Source organism: Myotis myotis, unplaced genomic scaffold (genome assembly GCF_014108235.1).
Source record: "Myotis myotis isolate mMyoMyo1 unplaced genomic scaffold, mMyoMyo1.p scaffold_m19_p_5, whole genome shotgun sequence".
In the NCBI taxonomy this organism is placed as follows: Eukaryota; Metazoa; Chordata; class Mammalia; order Chiroptera; family Vespertilionidae; genus Myotis; species Myotis myotis.
The window spans coordinates 29,242,101-29,268,369 of NW_023416357.1; the positions used below are offsets into that span (position 1 = coordinate 29,242,101).

The 26,269-nt window shown below is 53.1% G+C and overlaps 1 protein-coding gene across 3 annotated transcripts in view; it reads left to right on the forward strand.

Annotated features, from left to right (window-relative positions):
* The first annotated feature begins 917 nt into the window (after positions 1-917).
* The window catches only part of SLC12A7 (solute carrier family 12 member 7), an 83,005-nt gene continuing 57,653 nt past the window's right edge, over positions 918-26,269 (forward strand). For 2 of the 3 annotated variants that reach the window (XM_036308369.1, XM_036308373.1), the window contains exon 1: positions 918-1,123. In XM_036308369.1, the coding sequence (XP_036164262.1) occupies positions 994-1,123 (130 nt within the window). In that variant the 5' untranslated portion in view covers positions 918-993. The remainder of the gene's footprint in view (positions 1,124-26,269) is intronic. The other variant, XM_036308371.1, reaches the window with a different exon arrangement.

Sequence of the window (26,269 nt, forward strand, 5' to 3'; positions counted from 1 at the left end):
GATGTCATCTCCTCCTGGGGCCCTTCTGAACACCCCTTTCACAATTTCACCCCTCCCAGATCTCTTCTTGTTTGCTTCTTAATCAGAGCTCTGACCTCCGCCGCCACTCTAGAATGTATGCTTCAGGGATTTCTGCCTTCTTGTGTCAGCTACAGGGCCTGGGATAGCCAGGCACTAATAAATATTTGTTGAATGAGTAAATGCGCAAACCACGCTGCATACTGTAAAGTGCAAAGTGAATAAATGTGCAGTGGCAACAACAGTATGGTAATATGAGGCCCTGGCGGTGTCGGTATTGTAGGAGCCCATGAACAGAGTGGCTGATTCTCACCCAGGTTTCCTTGTCCATTCGTTCCCACCCCTTCAGACCCCCAGTCTCACCTCACCCTCCCTGCTCTCCACTCTCCTGCGCATACCTCTCCCAGACTCCAGGGACTGACGCCCACGCCCCCTGTCCCCCGCCCCCCCCCCCCCCCACACACACCTGGGTCATTAGTACCTGCTCTCAGTGGGCGTGGTCAGTGGTCCCAGGCCGGCGTCCAGGTGCTGGGGGTGCTGGCCTCCCGGAACCAGACCTCTCCGGCGTCCCATTGCCTGTCCCTCTCCTGGACCAGGCCCTGGCTCGCTGACCCTTGACGCCTGGGATGGGATGGGATGGGGTCTCCAAGATCTTGCAGCGCGACCCCCGAGGTTGTGTTGCTCGCAAGGGACAGGACTGGCTTCAAGTCAAGATTTTACCCGGTGCCCCGCCCCCGCCCCCGGCGACGCTCCTGGCTCCTCCCGGGAGCCTGAACCCGCAGAGTCCATCGACGGCCTCCTCCGGGCCGGCTGCGCCCCGCCCCCACCTCCGCCCTGCCCCTGCCCGCCCCGCCCCTGCCTCCCGCCCCCACCTCTGCTCCGCCCCCCGCCCCGCTCCGCCCCCACCTGCCTTCCCCCGTACAGGCCCGGCTCTGGTTCCGCAGCCTTCCCCGCGCCCGGGGACCGGAGGCCACCATGTCCCAGCGTTTCCTGGTGACCCCCGCGGGGGGCGGAGTGGAGAACCCCGACCCCGAAGCTGCCCCGGAGTCGCCGCGGGTGGACGCGCTGCCCATTCTGCACTACGGACGTGAGCCGAGCCGCTACGGTAGGTGCGGCCCGACGGGGACTCCCCTGGGGGCGCGCGGGCGTCGGAGCGTCGCCGGAGGGGGACCCGTGGCTTAGGTGGGTGAGCTGCCCGGGTGCTGCCCTTGGGGATGACCAAGTGCCGCCCCGGGGCCAGCGCCGGGTGAGCCGGTGCGGTGCGTCCACAGCGTTCTCCCGGGAGACTTGGACAGCAGCCGACCCCCGCCGGCGGTCTGCCCTGCCTCTGGGCCTGGAGGGAGATGCGAGGGTTTGTCCTTGGGAATTGGCGGTGACAGCTCCCGCCCTCTGACCTCGTGCTCCTGGAGCGCAGAGCGTTGTGTATGGGTGCGGCTTGCACCCAGCAAGGCAGTGCTCTGCTGGGCTCCTGTCGGGTGATGCAGCCCAGGGTCAGTGAGCCTCCCTGCAGGCTGTGCTTTTATACGGAGTACAGCCCTCCGTCAGTCGCTTGGAGCGCGTCCTTTCCCCCAGTGACCTCACCCGCCTTTAATCACTTTAACATCTATCGTCTACTTTCCTGCACCTTCCCTTTTGAGAACTGACTTCAAGGGGTTGAGAAGTGTTGGCAGCCACATTGGTGACCCCTGCCTGTCCCTGTGTGAGGGGATGTGCAGACAGTGTCTCTCCTGGGCACTCCCATAGGTGGGTGCCCACAGCCCTGGGTATGGAGGGTGGGGATGTGGGAGGGCAGGCAGAGCCTGGGTGCCTGGCAGCGAAAGCAGAAGCAGGGTCTGACTGAATCTGAAAGGCTGCTGGAGCCCTGTCCCTCCACTGCAGTCTCTCTCCATGTGGGTGAGGATTGGCTAATGGGTCCCCCATCCGATCCCGGGGCACATGCCTTGGGCTCTCACTACAGGACCTCGGCCATTCCAGGGCTGATGTAGATCTGAGCTACCTCCCATGCCCAGTAGTCCCCGAAGGTCAGCTACGGGGAGGCAGCTCTTTAGGTAGAAGGGCCTCCTGTCTGTCCCACCCCCAGGGGAAACTCAGTGCATGTGAGTGTCCTGTGTGTGCACGCGATGAGAGAGGGTAGCTCTAAGTGTGAGGGCTGACAGAGCTCAGGTTTTGTTTTTTTAAATATGTTTTTATTGATTTCAGAGAGGAAGGGAGAGGGGGAGAGAGAGAGAGAGAGAGAGAGAGAGAGAGAGAGAGAGAGAGAGACATCAATGATGAGAGAAAATCATTGATCAGCTGCCTCCTACACACCCCCTATTGGGGACTGAGCCCACAACCCAGGCAGTGCCCTGACTGGGAATTGAACCGTGACCTCCTGGTTCATAGGTCGACCCTCAACCACTGAGCCATGCTGGCTGGGCTGGAACAGAGATTTTAGATGTATGTCCAGCAGATCTTCCACTGAGTTACTGGGAAGTTCCATTAGCTTCACGGTGACATCTGAGTGGTGCCTCCCACATGAGCAGTAGGCTTTCTGCGATGCGGGTATGGGTACGGTATGCATACACATATGCGTGTGGGTATATGTGTTGCAGACACCCGCTCATCCAATTCTACTCTGAGTTCTAGGTCAGGTGTGGATAGGTGGACAAGACACTTGTCACATTGGTAGTGGCTGGTTCTCAGGTCCTACTCCCTTCCTGTCACCCTCCAACCCTGGGAGCCATTCCTTATGCTCCAGGCTGGGTGTGTGGCACCTGCTGTGCACCTGTGGTATCAGCCCCAAAGCAGAGGGGACCCTCTCCATCAGCCCCTCAAACTGGCTGTGGCCCAGGGGAGGATGCTCTCTAGTGGGGGGCTGAGGTGTCACTTGCTCCTGCTTACCCAATAACGCAGTCCTTTTGTTTTCCGCTGTGAGCAGGTAAGTCCACAGGTCATTGATTAGAATGTAAGTCAGAGCAACTGATTATTTCTCAGGGGTTGTGCGGGCCTCCAGCCTGTTCTGAGGGAAATGGCTTTGATGCAGGACTCAGTGGAAATTTCAGGGAGAGTACAGGTAAGAAAATGAACTGTGTCCGAGAGCCGGCAGGTAAAGGCTTCCTGACTACAGTCAGCAGCAGTGATATGAGCTGTTGCTTCTGGGCAGTGGAGCTGGGTCCGTACTCCCTCCCCAGGGGACCCTTAGGGTGCTGGTCCTGGACTGCACTGACCCTGGCCTGGGCTTGCTCAGCCCCAGGCTCTCCTCACAAGAACTGGGGTCCCTGTGGCCTTGGTCTCGCCTCTAGGCTGGAAGATGGACTCCCAGTGGGCACCGCCCCAGCATGGGGTTGTTCTCCTAGCCAGTAGGACTCAGCACCCCAGGCAGGGGCACAGCTCTGGGTCAGCTGACCCTCCAGGTCCTCCTCTCGCCGCATCCCCCCTTTTGGGCCTCTCTGCTTCCCTGGCCCTTGGTACTTAGCGTGCTGGCCGGTGCCCCTGCGGAAAGGGTTCGGTGCCAGGAGACATGCTCAGGTCTCGACTTGTCTTTCTGTTCTCTGTCAGGCTGTTGAGATTTTCATCTTCATGCTGACACGGAAGAAGGGCATTTACCAGAGTCCTCGATGTGGCAACCAAGAGATAGGCTGTTGGGGCCAGGGGATCCCGTCTGACCCTAGAATTCCCCCACACCCACCTTCACCTCTTCTTGTGGCCTGCTGTCCAGGGGCAGGCCTCCCTAATCCCTCCCACCATCACCCAGGCAGGGAGGGGCCACCCCAGCCACCCCCACCTCAGCCCTCAGGTGTGGAAACTGCTGAGCCTGCAGCCACTTTCTGCTCTGCTGCTTGGCTGGCTAGTTTTTGCCCATAGACCTTGGGCTCTATGGTGCGGGAGTTCTAGCCAGCAGTCAACCAAATGATTTTATGTTGTGCCCACTATATGAGGAAAAAAATCCCTATTGTTTGGTGCTCCATTTAAACAATGCAACCGGGCTTTATTGGCACTCCTTGATCCAAGCCAGGAAGTGGAGCATGGTGGACACTTACCCAGAATTGTCCTTTCACTTCCAGTATGTGTGTTTGTGTGTGTGTGTTTGTGTGTGTTTGTGTGTGTGTGTGTGTGTGTGTGTGTGTGTGTGTGTGTGTGTGTGTGTGGCGGGGGAATGGGGGAAGGGAGGCGATGGAGGGGAACTTCTAATCCTTCACGACACCAGCCTCTCGACTCCACAGGCTCCCAATGCCTCGTCTGTGTCTGTCTGGTGCTTCCTTCAGTGTCCACTCAGACCAGTTCCCCTCAAGTGCAGTGTGTGGAGAGAGCACACTGCCGTGGGGTCTCCCTTCTCTGGGTCAGGACACAAGTCCAGCTCTGAGTCCCAATCCCTGTGTCTCCGGCTCAGCCAGCATTTCCTGAGGGCTCCTGCTGGAGTCACAGCACACACTGGTCACAACAGTGTGCCACTAGCATGTAAGGGTACATAGAGCCTTCTGTCTCACAGGTGTGACTCCCTGCCCCCCACCCTCCCCCGCATGGCTGCAGGAGGGGAGACGTCGTGTGTAAGGGAAGGTCTGGCTGTGCTTCCATGGGGTGGAAACGTCACACGTGATCTACCAGGTTCCAGTGAGTGAGGCTGAACCATCGCTGTCCTCTTGTTCCCAGTACAGGGGTGCTGGTGGGAGCCCCAATGCAGTTCTTTTGGTGGGGTGGTCAGAGGTTGTTGCAGATCCAGAATCAAGACATGAGATGGACATGTCCCGCTCAGCCTGAGGGCAGAGGAAGAGGAGAGGGTCCCGCCTGTGCAGAGGCCGCCTAGCGGACAGTGACATTCAGGGAGGGTCAAAGCCAGCTCTAGGCCACGTGGAGCAACACATGACCCCCAACCCAGGGCCACACCTTGGAGAGCAGCTTGGCTCCCCAGGGGCCGGACTCCCCTAGACCACCTCCTTGTTTCTGTAGCCTGGGTGGGCTGCACCTGCGTAGAAGGTTCTGGATGTGAGTAGGGCAGCGGAGCGGCTTGTCACCTCCCCGGGGGCTGTGTGGGAGGAGAGCATCCCCCTGGGCTGATAGGGACAACAGGAGGCCATTGGCATTGGAGGATCAGTCGGACAGCTGTCCATCTGGGCAGGGAGCAGCAGCCAAGGGACCTGGTCTGGTCAGGCACCACAGCTGCGGCGGTGGGGGGAGGGAGGGAGGGAGGGTGTGGAGCAGGCACATAGATGGGGTGGAGTGAGCGGCTGGAGGACATGCTGGCTCCCCAGTCACCCTGTGTGACAGACCCTCAACCTGTCCATGGACCCCAGCACAGTCCCCCCTCCCCCCTCCCAGACGATGCATCTGTGCTTCATGCATTCATCATCATGGCCATTAATGGTGTTGGTCATAGGATTCTGCTTGAAGAAAGTTTTGGGGAAAAGCCCCATTTTTCTGGCTGAATATGTTGTTTTTTGTCAGGACCCAGGCTGCTGTAGTTCCCTCTTGGCCAACTGACACCCAGGGCTGGCTGGCGGCTCTGGTGTCGACCCCACCCCCTCCCCGTGTGCTGGGCAGACTCTGTTTCCTTTTCCTTAAATATTTCATGGAGCACGGCGCATGCTAATCTGCTGGCCGCCTCCGGAGCAGTGCTTCTGTCCAGGACACCCAAGGGTTTGGTCACTCTAATCCTGAGGGATTCTTGCCTTGGTGATTTCTAACTTGGCTTAAAAAAGCACACGCTTAAAGTCACAGCCATTGTTTCTTTTTTTTTCTTTCTTACTTTTTAATATCCAGTTTGGTTTCTTTTCTTTTTTAAAAATATATTTTTATTGATTTCAGAGAGGAAGGGAGAGGGAGCGAGACATAGAAACATCAATGATAGGAGAGAACCATTGATTGGCTGCCTCCTGCACACCCCGTACTGGTGATCGAGCCTGCAACCCCGGGCATGTGCCCTTGATCGGAATTGAACCTGGGACCCGTCAGTCCGCAGGCCAACGCTCTATCCACTGAGCCAAACCGGTTAGGGCCAGTTTGGTTTCTTTTTCCATGGAGTGAGTGTCATGCATTTTGAGGCACCAACCTTCCTTGTATATACATCAAAATTTTCTTTAAATAAAGGCTTTACAATCCAACAGGAGAATCACAGCTTGGTCTCAAAGAGTGTGAGTCGGGGTCTGCACAGGGAGGTTGACCCCTTTGGTCTCTGAGCAGAGCTACCTCCACACAGGGACTCCTGGGGTCCCCCAGTCCTCGCTGCCCATCCCTGCAGTGGTCATTTCACACGGGTAACAAACACGAGAACATCTGTGTTCGGTCGGCCACCCAAACATCCTTACCCGACTGGGAGGCTGCAAGGGCAGGTGCAGGACCCCAGGAGCATCACCTGGAAGCCCTCCGGTGCCCTGTAGGCATCGCCTGCCTGGAACTCTGGCTGCCCTGCCCTCCCAGCCTCCACCCAGGCCTCTGTCCCGTGGGCTCAGGCTTGAGGTCTGTATCTGCATCCATGGATGTTGGCTACTATGTGAATGGGGGGAGGAGCAGTCAGAAGGTAACTACAAGCACAGGGCTTAAAAAGTGCAAACATGCACCACAGAACAACTATGAAAAGGCAACCCACAGAATGGCTGAAAATATTTGCCAATCATATCTGATAAGATTTTAATATCCAGAACACACAAAGAGCTCCTGTAACAACTCAACAATAACAAATGAAACCAATGACAAAATGTGCAAAGATTTGAATAGACATTTTTAAAAAAAATAAATTTATTGGGGTGACATTGGTTAATAAGGTTACGTAAGTTTCAAGTGAACAGTTCTGTAATACATCATCTGTATATTCCGTTGTGTGTTCACCACCCAAAGTCTACTCTCTTTCCGTCACCATATATTTGACCCCCTTTACCCTCTTCATCCTGCCCTACCCGCTTCTCCCTCTGGTAACCTTCATACTGTTGTCTGTGACTCAGTCTGTTTGTTTGTTCATTTGTTGCTTTCTCTTTTATATCCCACATATGAGTGAAATCATTTGTTCTTTTCTATCTGACTTATTTCACTTAGCACGGTACTCTCAAGATCCATCCATGTCATCACAAATGGCAGTATTTCATCCTTTCTTAGGACTGAGATGTATACATAAGTACCACATCTTCTTTATCCAATCATTGGTCTAAGGACACTTCGGTTGTTTCCATCTCGGCCACTGTGAATAATACTGTAATGAACATAGGGGTACATATATCTTTAGGGATAAATGTTTTCAAATTTTCTGGGTGGGTACCCAGAAGAGGGATTCCTGGGTCATATGGTAGCTCTCAAATAGACAATTCTCCAAAGAAGGTATACAGATGGACAATAAGCACATGGAAGGATGCTCAGCATCATTGATTATTAGGGAAGTGCAACCAAAACCACAATGAGATAGCACAATGGATAAACCCCATTTGAATGGCTATCACACATAAAAAAAAATAGAAAATAACAAATGTTGGCAAGGATGTGGAGAAATTGAGAAATTAGAACCCTTGTGCACTGCTGGTAGGAATGTAAAATGGTCCAGCTGCTATGGAAAACAGTCGGGAGCTTCCTAAAAAATTAAACATAGAGTTGCCATATGACTCAGCAATTCCGTTCCTAGGTGTTTACCCAAAGGAGTTGAAAGCAGGGTCATGAAGAGATATTTGTGCACCCATGTGTGTAGCGGCATTATTCACAATAGCCTAAAAAGTGGAAATAACCCAAAAGTCTATCAACAGAAGAATGGGTAAAGAAGATGTGGTCCATCCATACAATGGAATATTATTCAGACTGAAAAAGGAAGAGCATTCTAGCACATGCTGCCATGTGAGTGACCCTTGGGGATAATATGCCAAGTTAAATAAACCAGTCACAAAAGATAAATACTGAATGAGTCCACTCATACAAGGTCCCCAGAGGAGACAGATTCACAGAAAGTTAGAAGGGTGGGTGCCAGGAGCTGGGGGAGGGGGGGTGAGGAATTAGTATTTAATGGGGACAGAGGTTTAGTTTGGGAATATTTAAAAATCCTGGAGATGATGGAGGTGATGGTTGCACAACAATGTGAATGTGCTTAATGCCACTTAACTGTACACTTAGAATGCTGAGCTTTATGTTATACATATTTTATCACAACACAAAATAAAATACAAAATAAAAAAGCAAAAAGGAGCAAAGGGCCAAGAAGGAACTAAATCCCTCCCCTCCCTGCTGGTTCCTGCCGGGAACCCCTGGTCTCTGGTTTTCCAGGAGGAAGCCAGTTTGATTAAATCAATTCTCGCCATTCGTCATTCCGGGCTCTCTCAGGAGTGGGTCCTTTTAAATCTAAATTGCTCTCTGCAAGATGTAAGTTCAAACCTCTTACAGGAGATATTTTTGTCCAGGGACCTTCCTGTTTCAAAGAACCCTGTGTGACCCCTTCTGGGCTGGTCCTGAAGGGGAAGAGGAGGCGGCTGACGGGCTTCCTGCATGCAGATTCTGGGAAGGGGGCTGCAGACTGGCACAGCCCCTCCTTACACTGCTTCCCCCAAGGACCTGCTCTTCCCTGGACAAAGATCGAGCAGCAGCCTCAGCCACCCAGCCGGGCATGGGGAGAGCTGTGTCCCTTCAGGCCCCGAGTCTTCCTGCCCACTCAGATCCCCCCCCCTTCCCTGGACATGCGTAGAGAGTCTCTCTCTCTCTCTCTCTCTCTCTCTCTCTCTCTCTCTCTCTCTCTCTCTTTTTAATATATTTTATTGATTTTTTACAGAGAGGAAGGGAGAGGGATAGAGAGTTAGAAACATCGATGAGAAAGAAACATCGATCAGCCGCCTCCTGCACACTCCCCACTGGGGATGTGCCCACAACCAAGGTACATGCCCTTGACCGGAATTGAACCTGGGACCCTTGAGTCCGCAGGCCGACACTCTATCCACTAAGCCAAACTGGCCAGAGCTGCACAGGCTCTCTTAGTGCCCAGAGTCAGGCTCAGCAGGCGGCACAGGCCACAGGTCCTGGCTGCTGGGCCTGCAGCTCCTGCATTCCCCTGGCCTCCAATGTCCTTTCCCAGAGACCCCTGAGTGGGGGCAAGCTCTCCTGTCAGAAGGAGGGGCTGGGCTAGGTGCTCCAGGGCAGCCTCACTAGCCTTCTGGGTCTCTCCTTGTCGTGTCTGCTGGTGTTTGCCCTTTCTTAGCATTAGTGGCATGTCCCCAGAAACAAGAAGGTGGGTTCTGTCTTCTCTTCCTCCCCCAGGAGGCAGCAAATGTTGGCTTTTTGCCTAGGGCTGCTCAGATTTGGCCTTGGGGGCGGGGGGTGGGGGAAGAGGAATGAGGTCCCAGCTTTGTGCCCAAGGAAGGACCTGTGGACTGCATGCAAGGCAAAGCTAGTCCTAATAGTCCCCTTGATGGACATGCCATGTCCTAGCCATGGGAGGGAGTATGTGTGTGTGTGCACATGTTTGTGCGTGCATGCATGCAAGGTTTCTCCTGCCTTAGTAGAGGTGCCGTGTGACCTGGTCCTCATTTTGGACAGTTTGCAAAGCAGTATCACATCATTACCTCATTCATGTCTGTGACAGCCCAGTGAGCCAGGGAGAAGGTATGCTGCCTGGTGGAGACTGTGCCTCCACGATGTCATCAAGAGCTGAGCAGACCTGGCCCCCAGGCCTCGCTGGGAATGGGGGAGCTAGAGCCCCTCCTGTAGCAGGCTTGGTCCCGATGCAACCCCCACGGGGAGCCAGATGGGCTGGTGGGCTTTCCAGCCCTCTGCAAAGTTCCCTCAGAGCCATGCTGAGTGGTGATGCTCACTGCAGACACCTGGGAAGATGTGGGGAGTGCAGTCGTTCGAGTCCCAGAGAACCAGTCCCAACAGGATGTCTGTGGACACATAGAGACTTATTGGCTCCTGAGATTGTGGCTTGGTGAGTCCAAAATCTGCAGGGCAGCCAGAGGGCTAGAGACATGGGGGAGAGTGCAGCTTAGTCCACAGCCATCTGCTGGCAGGATTCCTTCCACTCTGTGAGGTCAGCCTTCAGCTGATTGCATGAGGCCCACCCACCCACATTAGGGAGGGCAATCTGCTTTCTTGGATTCCACCAATTTAAATGTTAATCTCATCCAAAAAACACCTTCACAGAAAGACCCAGAAAAATGCTTGACCCAATATCTGGTCAGACTTCCAACCTCCAGCACTGAGACAATAAATTTCTGTCATTTAAGCCTTCTGTCTGTGGTGCCTGTTATGCCAGAGCTGATTGAGATAAACTGTTACAGCCTGTGGGCACCCCCATCACCCTTAGGTGGGCCTGTCTCAGCTCAGCTTCCTTGGTGGCCGTGCCCCACAGCTCTGCTCTGTCCTGAGCCCCCATTGGCTCCCTGTGAACAGCCTCCCCACAGTTACCCCCATGAGGTCACCCTAAGCTGTCACACCAGAGCCCTGTGCCATCTCCAACCAGGTGGTTTTGACTGCCTCATCTGGATTGAGTCTCCCTCCGTGGCAGCCACCTCCATTGGGATCCATGCTCCCCTCCCTCTGGCCACCTGAGCCCTCCCCCGGGGCCGGGGCTCCTCGTTGCCTCTCGTTGCCTCTCGTTGCCTGGAGACCCTAGTGCTCCTGTCCCTCCGGACTACATGGCACAGAATGGGTGGCACCGAGATTCTGAGCAACGAGAAGGTGAACCACACAGGTGCCATCACTGAGCACCCATCCCTGAGAGAAGCAGGCCTGCCGGTGCAAGGGGACAGGTGTGCAGAGTAGAGCATGGTTGCTCAAGGGGACAAGCCAGGCAACTCTGCCCTTTGTAGGAAGGATGGTTGAGTGGACACCTGAGATATTGGGGTTCCCCAGGCCCCATTTCTCCAGTGTCACCCCCTCCCCCACAGGGACTACCTCTCTCAGAGCAAGCCAAATCTCACTGTGTGGGCCAGGCCCCACTGTCCTGAGTCTTGGCCAGGCTATACCTTCTTGGCTGGGGGGTCTGGGCTCATAAGAAGGTGACCCCCCACAGTGCTGCCTCTCACCACTGGCCACCTGCTCCTATGCTACCTCAGCACCTGCTCTGGCCGGTGTAGGCCCATGTTGTCCAGGAATGGCTATCACCAGCCCAGCGCCCCTCTGCAGGCATCCCTGCCAGGCTCTGCAGAGGCCAGGGTGACCTCCCCGCTTCCTCTCACCCTCGGGCTTCGCGGGTGTGAGTGGGGACCGGCCAGCCAGGCCCATGAGGGTGAAGGTGGAACCCAGCTTGTGGGACCATAGGGGGCTCTCAGAGTGGCCCTGCTGCTGTCCTGGGGTCCCTCAAAGTGACTGAGGGGCCACCCCTGGCAGCCCTTCTAAAGTCATGACCAGATCCACAGCCAGGATCCCCCGGGGACAGGGCACAAGTGATCCCCACCTGCCTGTCCAACTGTGAAGCGATCCCCCCTGTGCATGGAAAGTTGCAGTGGTGCTGTGGGAGTGACTCCCTGGGACCCCTCCCTGGGGTTCACGTACTCCCAAGTTTGGGCCCGAATCATCTAGATTTGAGGTGTGTAGTGGGCTAAGTGGCAGCCCTCCAAAGTTATGCCCACGCCCCAACCCGTGGCTCCTGTGAACGGGACCTTATTTGAAAAAAGGCTTGTCACAAATGTGATTAAGTCATGGACCTGGAGATGGGGAGATCGTCCTGGGTGATTGGTGGCCCTGAATCCAGGGTTAAATGCCCTTGTAAGAGACACAGGGGGAACAGACTCAGAGGGAGAGGCCATCTGAAGAAGAGGCAGAGCCTGGAGTGCCGCACCACAGGCCCAGGATGCCTGGAGCCCCGGAAGCTGGAGAGGCGGGCAGGACCCTCCCCTGAAGCCTCCAAAGGGAACCTTGATCTCATACTTCTGGCCCAGAGCTGTGAGAGCACGCATTTCTATGTTAGGCCACCATTTGTGGCTCAGGGAACAGCAGCTGTAGGAGCTGATACAGGCTCTCTGAGTGGTGCCTGCAAGGCTGAGTAGGTTTGCCTGAGCGGTGTTTCTGGAGTGCTAGGGGTCCGGGGGGTTGGAGCGAGTGCAGAAGAACAGACATAACTGCTGCTCTAGCCTCCTCCGCCCCCCTCACCGCACCCCCCACCCATGGAGCAGCATGGTGGCTGCCATCCAGGGGCTCTCCCATGTGCTGCAGCTCTGGGCTCCCGGGTGGACCCCATAGGGCAGCACCACTCTCTGTGTCGACAGGGACAGAGGGGGAGCCTGGGAAGCAGCCTCCAGCCCAGATTCAGCCCGTCCTGGGGCACACAGTCTGCAGCCAGGCGCCCAGGGCCTCCTGGGGCCGTCCCAGGAAGAGACTGGACCCAGCGGAGAGGTGACTCCTGTGTCCCGGAGTCTGTGGGTTGTGGAAAGAGTGGGACTGAGGACTGATCGAAGGAACCACGGACGCTGGAACCTGAGCCAGAAATCAGCGCCCAGAGCTGACCTGGCTCCAAAGTGCAGCCCTACCAGTGACTGAGTCACCCAAAGGCTGCCCCTCAGGAAGCATGGGGTGGGGCAGTGCCACCTTCCACCCTCCAGGGCCTAAGAAGCAGCCCCAAAGGAGAGTCACCACCCGCTCCCCTCAGCCAGAGACCTCTCCCACGCAGACCATTCTGGGGTTCCATGCACAGACCAAGACCTGACATCCACACGAATTGCCACAGGAGCACAAGGTCTGGGGTGTGCGTGTGTGCGTGCACGTGTGTGTATGTGTGTTCGTGTGTGTGCGTGTGTGTGTGTGTGTGTGTGTGTGTGAGTGATTCTCACAAAGGCCAAGGTGTCTCCTGGAGTCCAGAATGGGAGGCTCCACGGCCCCTGAGCCCCACCTGAACTTTGTTCCCTGAGCCCTTTGAACTTTGCTCACGTTTGGTTACAGGCTTTCTTGGAAGCCAGGTTGTGACTTTAAAACCCAGCAGGGGGTGAGTGACTGTCCTGACGGTGAGGTCAGGGCTTGGAGCCACAGTGGTAGAAGGAGGATGCAGACATGTGCATGCGGAGCGGGGCCAGCGCCTGCTCCATGGAACTGGAGTACCAGTGGCTGTGGCTGTTTTCCTGGAGGGCAGTGTTTCTCCTCCTGTGCTCATACTGAAGACAAAGGACTCGGTTTGTTTGGCTCCATGGCGTTATTCTTTCAGCTGAATGTTGGTGCTTCTGGTGGCTGGGCACGTTTACCTCCGCATCGGGCCAGTGGGGTGGCTGTAGGTGAACCCTCACACTGGATGACACTCTGAACACAAAGCCTTTGTACCAGTGACAGTGGAAATGAGAAACTGTCCTGGCAGAATCCACTCCGTCATCTCAGAAACATGTGGGTCGCCTACGTGTGCCGGCAGAGTTCAGTTCTCAATGTGAGGTGCCACCTCCCCATCAGTCCTGACTGTGGCTTCCAGTGACGTGCTGGAGTGAGTGGGAGGGATCTCGAAAGCAAAGGCTGCTTCCAGGAAGAGATGCCTGCAGCTGCTTGCATGTCCATGCCAAGGACAGTAGTGCAAAGGCCCCGGGGTGCTGATTTCTGGACAGGGCTGTGGATGTGAACAAAGACCTGCCAGTGTGAATGGGCAGAGCTGGCTGTGGTCAGGATCGGCCTGAGACTCCTGGGCAGGTAAACGAGTGGGAGAGTTCACAGCAGAGAAAAGGGAGTGAAAGCACCCCAATGGGGGCCATGAGCCTGGGAGCCAGGAGGCAGGAACAGAAGGGGGCATCGCATGAGGGAGTAGAGAGCATTGCTTTCTGTGGCTGGTCCTGAGTGGAAGTGGGCAGTCACTGACCAAGTTCTGAGCATCTGGACCCATCACCGCTGAGGTTGTGGTTGGGCTCTTGGGCTGTTGGCTGCGGAGGTTGTGGGGCAGGGTTCTGTGTTATCTGTGGTCTGGCCGCTGACTGCTTTTTACCCAGTGTCTCAGGGTGCAGATGATGGGGCTACCTAGGGAGTGGCTCCAGGTCATTCAGTTTTGTTTGTTTTTAGGTTTACAGGGGGTGAGGGGGGGGTGGGCAGGGGGAACCCATGGCCCCACCGATTATGGGGGTGGACAATCCTTTCAGTACAGGCAGAGTGAGCTCAGGGGAATGGGAACCCCAGGGGAAACCCCAAGTGGCCAATGAAAGTTGTGGCTCGTCTTCGTGGGGGGCACGGTGTGACACTGTGGGGCCCTGTGGAGCTCTGTGGGGGACCCTGTGGGCACTGTCGGGGGCATGGTGTGGGAAGGCTGGGTACTGTGGAGCTCTGCGGGGGGCACGGCGGGGTACTGTGTGAGGAACTGTGAGGACACTGTGGGCATTGTGAGGCACTGTGGGAAGCATCAGGGTCATGAGATTCCCCCCACCACTGGAGGGCGGGGCTAGGGCTTCTGGCCTCCAGGTGACCATTGGGAGAGGAACAGGATGACCAGTAGGGGGCAGGGGAGGACCGTGACTTGGGACCTCTGAGTGGGTTTGCAAGTCAAACTTGTGTCTGGTGCCCAAGCTCTGCTTCCAGCCTGTTCTCCTGAGAGCGCTCCTGGGTCTTTTTATTTTTTAAATAAAATATATATTTTATTGATTTCAGAGAGAAAGGGAGAGAGAGAGATAGAAAAATCAATGATGAGAGAGAATCACTGATCGGCTGCCTCCTGCACGCCCCCAACTGGGGATCGGGCCCGCAACCCAGGCATGTGCCCTTGACTGGAATAGAACCCGGGACCCCTCAGTCCACAGGCCGACGCTCTATCCACTGAGCCAAACCAGCTAGGGCCACCTGGGTCTTTTTGAGCTCTGCCTCCCCTTCTGCCTGTTGGGCTTCATCCCCTCTTTTCCTTCCTCCTTCACCCAGTGACCCTCCTCCACTTTCCTGTTTTCCTGGAAGGCTGGGCAGTGGTCACTCCTTGCACCCAGGTGTGTCAGAGGAAAAGGTGGAGGCTTCTCTCCTTCCCCCCACCAGGCCAACTAAGGGGAATGCCCAGCAGGAGGCGGGCAGGTTTGCACCCTTGGCCTCCCACCCTCCCTGTCTGCTCCTGGGAGATAGAACCTTTCTCTCCCTCACGTCAGGCCCCGGGAGGGCAGATGCCATCCTCCCGCTCCCCTACCCACGTGTAGAGAGTTCTCTTGCACATGGGGCTCAGGGCCTGCCCCCATGAGGTTGCCCTCAAAGGCCGTTCAGATGAGGTGTGCCCTGCCCAGGAAAAGGTGGAGGCATGAGGGCACCGCTTTGCAGCCATCCTCACTGAGGGGACCCACTTAGCGCCTGGCCAAAGAAAATGCTATGGCTTCTGGAAGACCCTAGAGCAGTGGTTCTCACCCTTTGGCTGCACATTAGAATCATCTGGGAATCTGTTTAAAATCCTGATTTCTGCCCTGACCAGTTTGGCTCAGTGGCTAGAGCGTCGGCCTGTGGACTGAAGAGTCCCAGGTTCGATTCCAGTCAAGGGCATGTACCTTGGTTGCCGGTACATCCCCAGTAGGGGGTGTGCAGGAGGCAGCTGATGGATGTTTCTCTCTCATGGATGTTTCTAACTCTCTATCCCTCTCCCTTCCTCTCTGTAAAAAATCAATAAAATATTTTTTTTTTAAAATCCTGATTTCTGGGCCTCCTCCTCCAGAAATTGTTTCTTTGTTATGGGGTGAGGCCACAACATTAGTAACAAAGAAACAGAATTTCTGGAGGAGGAGGCCCAGAAATCAGGATTTTAAAAAGATTCCCAGGTGATTCTAATGTGCAGCCAAGGTTGAGAACCACTGCTCTAGAGGGTTCTGGAGCTGCCAAATTCGGCCACCTTGACGGGGGAGGCCCAGCAGACCCATCACCACTGCAGCTAAACCTGTAACCAAACAAGCACAATGTTAGGTTATTTTCAGCAATTTTTCTGAACCACACCCAGAAATACAATCATAGAGGTAACATCAGAGGTTTCTTGTTTTTTGTTTTGTTTGTTTTCTTAACTCACTGGAGGGCATGCCTTCATTGATTTGAGAGAGAGGGAGAGAGAGAGAGAGAGAGAGAGAGAACCCATCGATGTGAGAGTGATACATCAATTGATTGCCTCCTGCACGTGCCCAACCAGAGATCAAACCTGCAACGTGGGTATGTGACTTGACCAGGAATCGAACCCATGACCTTTTGCTATATAGGATGATGCTCCAACCATCTGAGTCACACCGGCCAGGGCCTTGGGTTTTTTAACTTCCTTTTTCAGGGGAAAATGGAGATATGCACCCGAGGCTGCCCTGGCATGGATGTCCCTCCCTTGTGGTCTGACCCCAGGCCCTCAGGCTCAGGGCCCAGGATCGGATTTTTGCGCTCTGACGACAGTGAGGCGCTTTCCTTTTGAATCACCAGGTTTGGGCGGAGAAATAATGCTGGGCCTTGGAAGCAGCTCGGGTATCTGTGAATGTAACCCCATCTGAAATCTTTTCTTTTCTTCCTGTTTAATCATGTCAGTTCTACCCACAGTCGAGGCTGTAATTTTCCTCCCCAGACCATGTCGACTGTTGGTGACTCCTGGGTGTTCTCATGTTCATTCATGGGGTGGCTGTGGAGCCTCTAGCCTGGCTGCTCCCAAAGGCTGGTGGCATGCTGTCCAGGCACCTGGAGGCCACCCCGCCCCGCCCCGCCCCACCCCTGGGGATCCTGAGGGCACTGTGCCTTCTCTTGGTCTGGGCCTCAGGACACAACCCAGAAGAGTACAGGGCAGGGGGTGAGCAACCTGGATCTGCTCCTCACGCCAGGGGAAGGCCTGGACGTTCCTCTGGCCTCCTGCACCAGGGCTCTCAGGCTGACCCTACATGGCCCCCAGGGACACTCCTGGTGACCCTCTTCCCAGTCCGTGCCTGAGAGGGTATCACCCCTTCTGGCTCTCCCAGCTTCGGAACAAGAGTCACAGTCGAAACTAGCAGCCCCCTCACCTTGCTTGGAACTGCTCAGGCCTTTTAAATTTATTGTGGTAAAATATACAAAACCTAAAATTTACCATCTTATGCATTTTAAGTGGATAGTTCAGAGGCATTGAGTACACTCACAGCGCTGTGCAGCCATTACCGCTGTTCATCTCTAGGATTTTCATCTTCCCCAGCTGGAACTCCACTCCCATGAAACACTGGCTTCCCATTCCCCTTGCCATCTCCAGGCCCTGGGGCCTCCGGAGAGCCTGGATCATGGGGAGCAGGATGAGCAGACTTTTGTGGACGCTTTCCTTGTCTGTACTGAAGTGTTTAGCCGTGGGCTGGAGCCCTGGTAGCCTGTGTGCACTCTTCCTGCAGACCTCGCAGACCTCCGGCCTGTTCCTCCCGCCCCTCTCCAGCCCTTGACTGCCCTTGTTGACTAACAGCATAAATGAATCAGGAGCTTAGCTAAAAATAAATGATAAAGATTTATTCAAGGGCCTTAGCAGTTGTGTATTGGAAGCACAACTAGGCAATACCCAGAGTACTCTGAAAAGGAAAGAAAAGCTGAGGTTCTTATAGTGGAAAGGACACTCTTGAGAAGAATGGGCCCTGCATTCTTAGTCTCCGGGTTGGTCTGAGACGGGAATCCTCTAGAATCTAGACCAGGGGTGGGCAAACTTTTTGACTCGAGGGCCACAATGGATTCTTAAACTGGACTGGAGGGCCGGAACAAAAGCATGGATGGAGTGTTTGTGTGAACTAATATAAATTCAAAGTAAACATCATTAAAAGGGTACGGTCTTTTTTTTTTTTTTTAGTTTTATTCATTTCAAACTGGCTGGATCTGGCCCGCGGGCTGTAGTTTGCCCACGGCTGGTCTAGGCCCTTGGTGGGGGGTTCCAGCCTTTGTGGGTGGTAAGAGGTCCAGGGTGGCACTGCGCCTGCAGGCGGGGCCCAGGCAGTGTGGCCATGACCTTGGCTTCCTCACTGTCATGATTCACCCTGCTTGCCCCTCACTGTAGGTGAGGTTTTCTGTGTCCTGACCCCTTTCTCGTTTTCTTCTGAAGCAACAAGCAGTGTTTTTGGCTTCAGGGCAGAGAGGCCGCCCCTGTGTGAACGGTATGGGAGCACTCTGTGTCAGACTCTCTGGGCTTATCTTGCACCAAGACACCTTCCTCCAGACCTGCCTGGTGCCCCCCTCCCTCCGCCCCCGGGTACACTCGGCAATGTCCCAGTCAGGCGCAGGTCTTTGCCCTTTCGGAGGCAAAAGGCAAGCTTTCTCTGCAGCAGTGAGGGCCCCAGCTACACACACACATCTTCCCTGTGCCCCGTTCCCCTGGAATGGGCTGAGGGACCAGCAGGAGTGGCCTGGCCCCTTGGGGAGGTGCCCTTGATGCTTAGGACACAGGGCCATACCCCAGGAAGGACAGAGCCTTGGGTGAGAACTTGACCAGAGTCAGCAGGGGTTTGGGCAGGTGGGGAAGGGCTAGGTGAGGCCATCAGACCTGGGATCTTAAGGGGTCCCTCTCTCTGCCTGCAGAGGGCAGCAGGGTGTGAGTGGGCAATTCAGAGAACGAATAAACCTGGAAAGAGCATTGGGGTCAAGGTGAGGGGTGGAGCCCAGCGTGACTTAAGTGCCAGCCTTCGGGGTTGATGGAGGGAGGTGGTCTGGCCTGTGTGGGAGCGGGGTTGACGGAGGGAGGTGGTCTGGCCTGTGTGGGAGCGGGTCCAGATTGGTGTCTGCATGAGCAGGGTGCCTTGGGGCCACTGACCAGGCTTGTGACTGACCCTGGCTGCCCAGGCCACTGAAGGAGCACAGTGTGCCATGTGAGCACACACCCACAAGCCAACCCGCACTCACAGCATGCATAGGGCACAAACAAAAGGATACACACTCACAGACAGGCTCACACTCATACACCAACACAGACTAACAACTCACATAGACACACTCGCGCGCGCACACACACACACACACACACTCCACTGTAGTCCTCAGGGATTGATGGGAGCCAGGGGACAAGTGGCCTTGATTTCACTGGACTCTGAGTTAATGCTGACTTCCTGCCCAGTCGCGAACAGAAGACATGGGCAGCTCTTCAACCACATGTGGCTCCCAACCTCACCACTGGGCTGAAGTTGCTACTCTCCAACCATTCTCTCCACTCTGGCCTTTCCTGATGGACATGTCCATTTTATATAAACGGGCACCAACATGTGACATAAATGGCCAGATGGACACAAATTCTACATTTACTGCTTGCATGTAACCAGCCTGTTAAACAGAAACTTTCATGGCTGGGAGCTTTTCTGGGGGGGGGGGGGGGTGTGGGGGGGGAAGGTTTACTGAGCCACATGCTACCCAGAAAAAAGAACAGGCCTTGGGCATCAGCCTGAACCACCAGCGAAGGGCTGGATGGAGAAGGCAAACAGGTCGCTGTCCTGTTATTACAATAAGTTTGGGGAAGAAGAATGTAAGTTGTTTTGAAAGAATGTACACTAGCTGCATAGGGGGAGGGAGCAGGTAAAGAGGGGCTAGGCTGGGGCCAGTGAATCATCGTAGGAAAGCGGTGTTTGCTGATTCTGCACGGGTATGGGCCACAGCCCGGAAAGTTCCCGTGTAAGCAGGAGGCGGTGGTGTCTGGCGGTCATCTAACTCTCCAGATAAGAGCTGAAATAGCCATCTGGAAGTCGATCCAAAGTTTCAACAGAGTCAGGAATGTGAGCACTTTTGGCTCTAATTGACCAACTCCCTATCACTTCTTCCCACCTCAGGCTGCTGTAATTTAATTTAGGACATTTCAGAATTTTCCTCTTGTCACCTGCCAGGTAAAAAATAGAACGTTACAGACACCCCAATCAGCAGCATTTTAGACATTTTTATGGCATGTAGGATATCTCATTGTGGCTGTTATCTTTCAGTTCCTTGATGAGCAAGGCTGATTTGATAAAACAAGTTAGGCAGTATTCCTTCCTCTTTTTTTTTTTTTTATCTTAACTCTCTGGAAGAGTTTAGCATAATTGGTGTTATCTTTTCCTTACATGTTTGGAAAAATTTACCAGTAAAGCCATCTGGGCCTGAGTGTGTGTGGGAAGGTTTCAAATTATGGCTTTAATTTCTACATGAGATATAGTGTTATTCAGAGCTTCTCTCTCTTCTTGTGTAAGTTTTGGTAGAAGAATGTAAGTTGTTTTGAAAGAATTTACACTAGCTGCATAAGGGGGAGGGAGCAGGTAAAGCAGGAAACAGGAAGTGCCTGTTCCCAGAGAATTTGTCTATTTCATCTACAATTTCAGAATTATTATCATAAAGTTATTCTTCCTATCTGTATCAATTTCTTAGGGCTGCTGTAACAAAGCTGCACAGACTGGTAGCTTAAAACAACAGGGATGTATTTTATCTGGGTTCTGAGGCCAGAAGGTGTTTCAGGGCCACACTCCCTTCAAAGGCTCCAAGAGAGGACTGTTCCTGCCTCTTCTGGCTTTTGGGGGCTCCAGACATCCCTTGGCTTGTGGCCACATCACTCCAACCTCTGCTTCTGTTGTCACATGACCTCCTTCCCTCCATCTCTCCTCTGGTGTCTTCATATCTCTCCTTTTAAAGGCACAAAGCATATTGGATCAGGTTCCCCTCACTCCCCTACTCCAGTGTGATCTCATCTTATGTCAGTCACATTTTCAATGACCCTATTTCCAAATAAGGCCACACTCACAGCTACTGGAGACCAGGACTTCAGCTCTATCTTTGGGGGGGGGGGGCACAGTTTAACCCACCACACTACCTTTATAATCCTCACCCAAGGATATTTTTCCCATTGATTTTTAGAGAGAGTGGAAGGGAGGGAGGGCAAGAGCGAGAGCGAGAGCGAGAGCGAGAGAGAGAGAGAGAGAGAGAGAGAAACATCAATGTGAGAAAGACACTTTGGTTGATGCCTCCGGCATGCACCCCAGCCAGGGCCTGGGAACAAACCTGCAACCCAGGTACATGCTCTTGACTGAGAATCAAACCCACGACCCTTCAGTGTGCAGACCACGGAGCCACACTGACCAGGGCTATCTTGGTAATTTTTGCAGGGTCTCCTGTCATGACAACTTTCTCCTTTGCCCAGTTTTAGCTGCATTTTACAAGTGTCCATAGGTTGTATTTTCATTATCAGTTAGTTCAAAATATTACCGGCTTTCAATTGTGGTTTCTTCTTTAGCTCATTGGTTTCTTAGAATGTGTTGGGGATTATTCAAGTATCTCTCTGTGGCTAATTTTCCTTTCTGTGCTTTATCCCTTTGTGGTCAGAGATCCTACTGCTATTCCATTCTTTGAAAGTGATTAAGATTTGCTTGACGGTACAGAACGCCATCTGTTTTGCTAAGTGTTTTGTGTGCATTTGGAGAGAACATGAGTGGTGCAATTGTTGGGTGCACGTCTGAGTACCTGTCGATTATATCCATCTTGTTACACGTATGGTTCAAGTTTTCTTTATCTTTGCTGATTTTCCCCCCCTGTTCTATCAGTTACTGAGAGAAGCATCTCAACATGTCTAACTACCAGAATGGAAGTGCCTGTTTCTTCTAGTCCCATTAGGGCCCAGGGGTGGGCAAACTTTTTGACTCGAGGGCCACAATGGGTTCTTAAACTGGACCGGAGGGCCGGAACAAAAGCATGGATGGAGTGTTTATGTGAACTAATATAAATTCAAAGTAAACATCATTACATAAAAGGGTACGGTCTTTTTTTTTTTTTTTTTTTTTAGTTTTATTCATTTCAAACGGGCCGGATCCGGCCCGCGGGCCGTAGTTTGCCCACGGCTGCATTAGGCTCTGCTGCTCGGGGGGTGCCATCAGCACAGGAGTTGGCTGAGCTAACCTGCCAGAGTGGCTATCCAATTGTGAGCATGGAACTCAGTTCTTGCCATCTTTGGTATTAAACATGTCCTTTATTATTTTGTTTTCTCCCTCTATTAGTTGGTTAGTTACACAGGCTCCTATTCTTGTCATGTTGCCCTGGCTGGATGGGTCTGTATGAATAAGCACAGTTACCACGCCCCACACAGCACAAGAATCCACGACCTCGCCCCCCTGCTGGGCCACTGTTACTGCATGTTTCATTTTACACGTGTGTGACATCTGTACATTGTAAGCCCACAAGTATCACCACTGCTGTCCTGTCCAGCCAGTGCTCTTGCCCCGTTACCTGCATACTTTTCCTCGTGGTTATCCTACATTTCTGTGCTTCTATTAGGGGCCATTTGCCTGCAGTTCGGAAAGAGTTCTCTCAGGTTTTGTCTGTCTGAAAATGTTCTTATTCTGCCTTCTCTTTTCATGGGGTGGGAATCCAGGCTGGCTCCTGTTCCTGGTGCGCCTTGAAGAGCTCTTCCCCGTCTTCTCCGTGACCGCCTCCCACAGGCACTTGTCCTGGCCCCCAGCCCAAGTTGCAAATCTTTCTGTTTGGGGTTTTTAATGTGCATCCCTCTTCTCCTCACAAGCAGAGTGTAGCAATCAGAGAGTCTCGGTTGACCCTGTTTTTGTTTCCTTTTCTCTGTGCTTGTGGGCGCCTTTGTATTACTTGGTTTGGGCCTGTGACTTTGTCTGGGAAAGATTTGGCTATTTAGTGGGTTTTGAGCTGTGGATGAATCAAAGGGATTCTATGGGAAGTAACCTCACAGGGCGATCTGGCCATAAAGTCCTAACTGGGCAGGTCATGATGGGTAGTCACACCCTAGGCATATAACTTTTTAGTAAAAGGTTTAACACACACACACACACACACACACACGCACGTGTGTGTGTGTGTGCACACGCATGCTCGCGTGTGTATGAAGGTTTATTTAGAAAATCTCAGAGGTAGAAGAAGTGAACCATAGAAGAAATGGACTCAGGAGTTACAGAGGCAAAAGAAGGGCCCTTTGGAGTGTAGGGAAGAAGGGAAAGAGGGAGGGAGAAAGGAGAGAGGGAGAGGGAGGGAGAGGGAGAGGGAGAGGGAGAGGGAGAGGGAGAGGGAGAGGGAGAGGGAGAGGGAGAGGGAGAGGGAGAGGGAGAGGGAGAGGGAGAGGGAGAGGGAGAGGGAGAGGGAGAGGGAGAGGGAGAGGGAGAGGGAGAGGGAGAGGGAGAGGGAGAGGGAGAGGAGAGGAGAGGGAGAGGGAGAGGGAGAGGGAAGGTGAGCCTTGAGAGACAAAAGAGGGAGGAAAATGCTCCAAACAAGGGAGAGTTTATCTTAGCCTTAAGCAATCCCTGTCCATTGTTTCTATGCATCTACGGCAGGGGTGGGCAAACTTTTTGACTGGAGGGCCACAATGGGTTCTTAAACTGGACCAGAGGGCCGGAACAAAAGCATGGATGGAGTGTTTGTGTGAACTAATATAAATTCAAAGCAAACATCATTACATAAAAGGGTACGGTCTTTTTTTTCAATAGTTTTGCCCACGGCTGACTAGGGTAACAAACCTTTGAAATAATCACCCTCGAAAGAGCACATAATGTTAACTGTCCTGTAATTCATCTGCACTTGCTTTCTCCCTCCTCTGTGTAGTCTTCCTTACGTTCAAATTTGTAAAAGAAGCTGCAGTCAGGAGCATTCGAGATCTTGCTCTCTGGCATGTGTTGTCAGTTTGGCTCAAATATACTCTCTCTCTCTTTTTTTGTATTTGACATTTTTATTTTAGGCTACAAAAACAAGCAAGCAAACAAACAAAAAACTTGAACTTGTCAAATGATGAAAATTCATCCTTTCCAGGGAAGTAGAAGGTAGACCAGTGCAGGTTATCCTCAAGGCCATACATCCTGCTTCACTGCTGTTGGCACTCTGCTGGGTTTTGATTCTTCTCTGAGTCATAGTCTGGATCATTTTCCTCATCTTCTTCTTCCCCTTCCTCATCCACTTCTTCACCTTCATCATCATCATCATCATTATCATCATTATCATCTTCAATAGCTTCTCCAGTAAAGTATTATGAAACTTCCCTACAGGCCTTTCTTATGTCGACAGAATTGTGAGGCCTGTACAACCTTGGTAGATGTCTGCGGCAATCAAAGCTTATTTTAAAAATGTGTTTTAAAATCATTACCCCGAGAAAATAGAAATCAATGACTTGCAGTATTTACAAAAAGTAATTCTCTGTAGAGAGCAGGAAATCTTAATAGTCCATTCATCTGTCTGCTCTCATGTGAATCAAGCCAAATATTTAAGGTTTGAATGAGGTCCCTAAACCAAGAAATAGTTGTCTAACTCAGAAACTGTTCATCAAACTTTCCCTTAAACAGAAGAAAGTCAAGAAAAAGAGGTGGCTTTTGGTTCAGTTGGCCAAGCAGAATCTCAAGTTTAAAACTTGAGCTGATGGCTCATCCAGTCAGGGAAATGTTAGGCACAATTGACTCCAGCTGAGTCTGTGCCTCCAGGTCCGTGGCCACAGACACGTGCGTGTAGCTCAGATGTTCATGTGGGGCCTCAGCCCAGAGCCACGCTCGGCCCCAAGCCCATCATGGGCACGTCCTCTGCCTGGGCCTCTGTTTTCACCGGTTTGTTAGGACCCCTTGGTGTGACCTTGGGACAGGCCCTTGGGATAGGCCGTTGGTGACGTTATCTGGGCTGTGGGTAATAATAGGATAGAAATCACTGCCCTGGACGCCAGAGTGTGACCTGCTTATCTCCGGGCTCAGCAGCTGCTTAATTGAAATGATTGTAAAGTATTTTTGTCTCAGCAGTACTGGCACAGGCTAGACATGTGAAAGGTACAGAGGAGTGTGCAATGGAAACTCTGTCTCCTTCCTTTCTGCCCATCCCTGTCCCTGCAGAGATGTCCCTCTGCCACAGAGGGGTGTGCCCGTGTGTGTGTGATTCTTTACAAAAATGGTGACCAATTGCTTCACGTCACTCTATACAGGGGGAAATCATTCAGTAAAGCAAGAATCATTCACAGTGGCCAAAAGGTAGAAGCAACTCAACTGTCCATTGACAAATGATAAACAAAATGTGGTCTCTCCATGCAATGGAATATTATTCAGCCTTAAAATGGGAAGAAATTCTGACACATGCAACAATATGCATGACCCTTGAGGACATATGCTCAGAGAAATAAGCCAGTCGCAAAGGACAAACACTGATAATTCCACTTACACGAGGTCCCCGCAGGAGTCACATTCATAGAGACAGAAAACAGAATGGTGTTTGTCAGGGGCCAGGGGACGGGGAGCTAGTGTTTTAGTGGAACAGGGTTCCAGTTTTGCAAGATGAAGAGCATACCGGAAGTGAAGGTGGGGAGGGTTGCACAACGACATGCTAAAAGGCACATCAAAGTGTTTAAGAGTCTAACTGAGCAAATGCCCATTTCAATGGGTGGAAGTGGTTGGGAGTGCTCCCCTGACAAGAGCCACAGGAGCAACAGGAGTGTGGCTCGGGGTTTATAAAGAAGGTGTGGAGGTGAAGCAAGGAAACTGGTTGGTTGGCCTCAGCTGAAGCGGCTGTCCTTCGGGAAGCCTCGCAGGTGTCTGCGATGGCCGCTCTGACCAGGTCCCGGTTTCTCGGGTCCAGGTGCTGACTCTGGCTGAGGTCTCGTGTTGCCTGCAAAAGGCGCCCTCCTGGTTTAATTACTGAAAAACACGGGAGTGACTTCCTGCACCGGGCTGCACACTGAAACGTGGATATACGGCTAATTTTACCTCATATATAGTTTACAACAAACAAAATTAATGTTTTTAAGTGGGAAAGAAAGTCAAAGCTAGTAAACAGTTTTTGACAAGTTCCTGAGGTTGGTGTTGAGGAAGGCAGGGGGCCACATGGCACCAGGACCTGGAGCAGCAGTGGCCCCAGGGCCATATCTCACATATGGTGATGGCGTGGCCCTGGATGGCCAAAACCCCCACCCCAAGGAGGTGCTTTCATCCCCACCAACCATGTGCTGAGATTCTGACGCTTGGTGGGAACCCACCGCCGCTGGCCACTGGAGGACAGGGCCAGCGCCCCTTCCCGGCTGGCTGTGCACAGAGCTGCTCCTTCCTGGGAGAGCCTGCACCAATTCAGACAGCCTGTGGACACTCATCCAGGGCTCACCCCACGCATCCTTGGGGATGTTTGCACAAGCAGTGGGCTCACCTCCCGGGAAAGACACAGCTGCATCCTGGCCCCTCCCTTACCATGCAAGGGACTGGGGACACCCAGCTCCTGGAGCTCCTGTCCTGGTCCCAGCCCCACCACTCAATGGCTGCATGGCGTCTGGCAAGTTACTTAGCCTGTCTGGGCCCACAGATTATTGGCCCATCATTACTGTGCTAAGACAGTTGGGGTTCCCCACATAAAGACTCAGAGTAGTGCCTGCCAGGGTGACTGTCAGTGACAGCTCCCCTGAGAGCAGTTGTCCTTTGGGAAAGCCTCGCTGGAGCCTGTGATGGCTGCTCTGACTAGGTCCCGGGATGGGAGATCAGCACACAGGGCCTTGGACATGGCTCCACGCTGCCCAGCGAGGCAGTGGGCT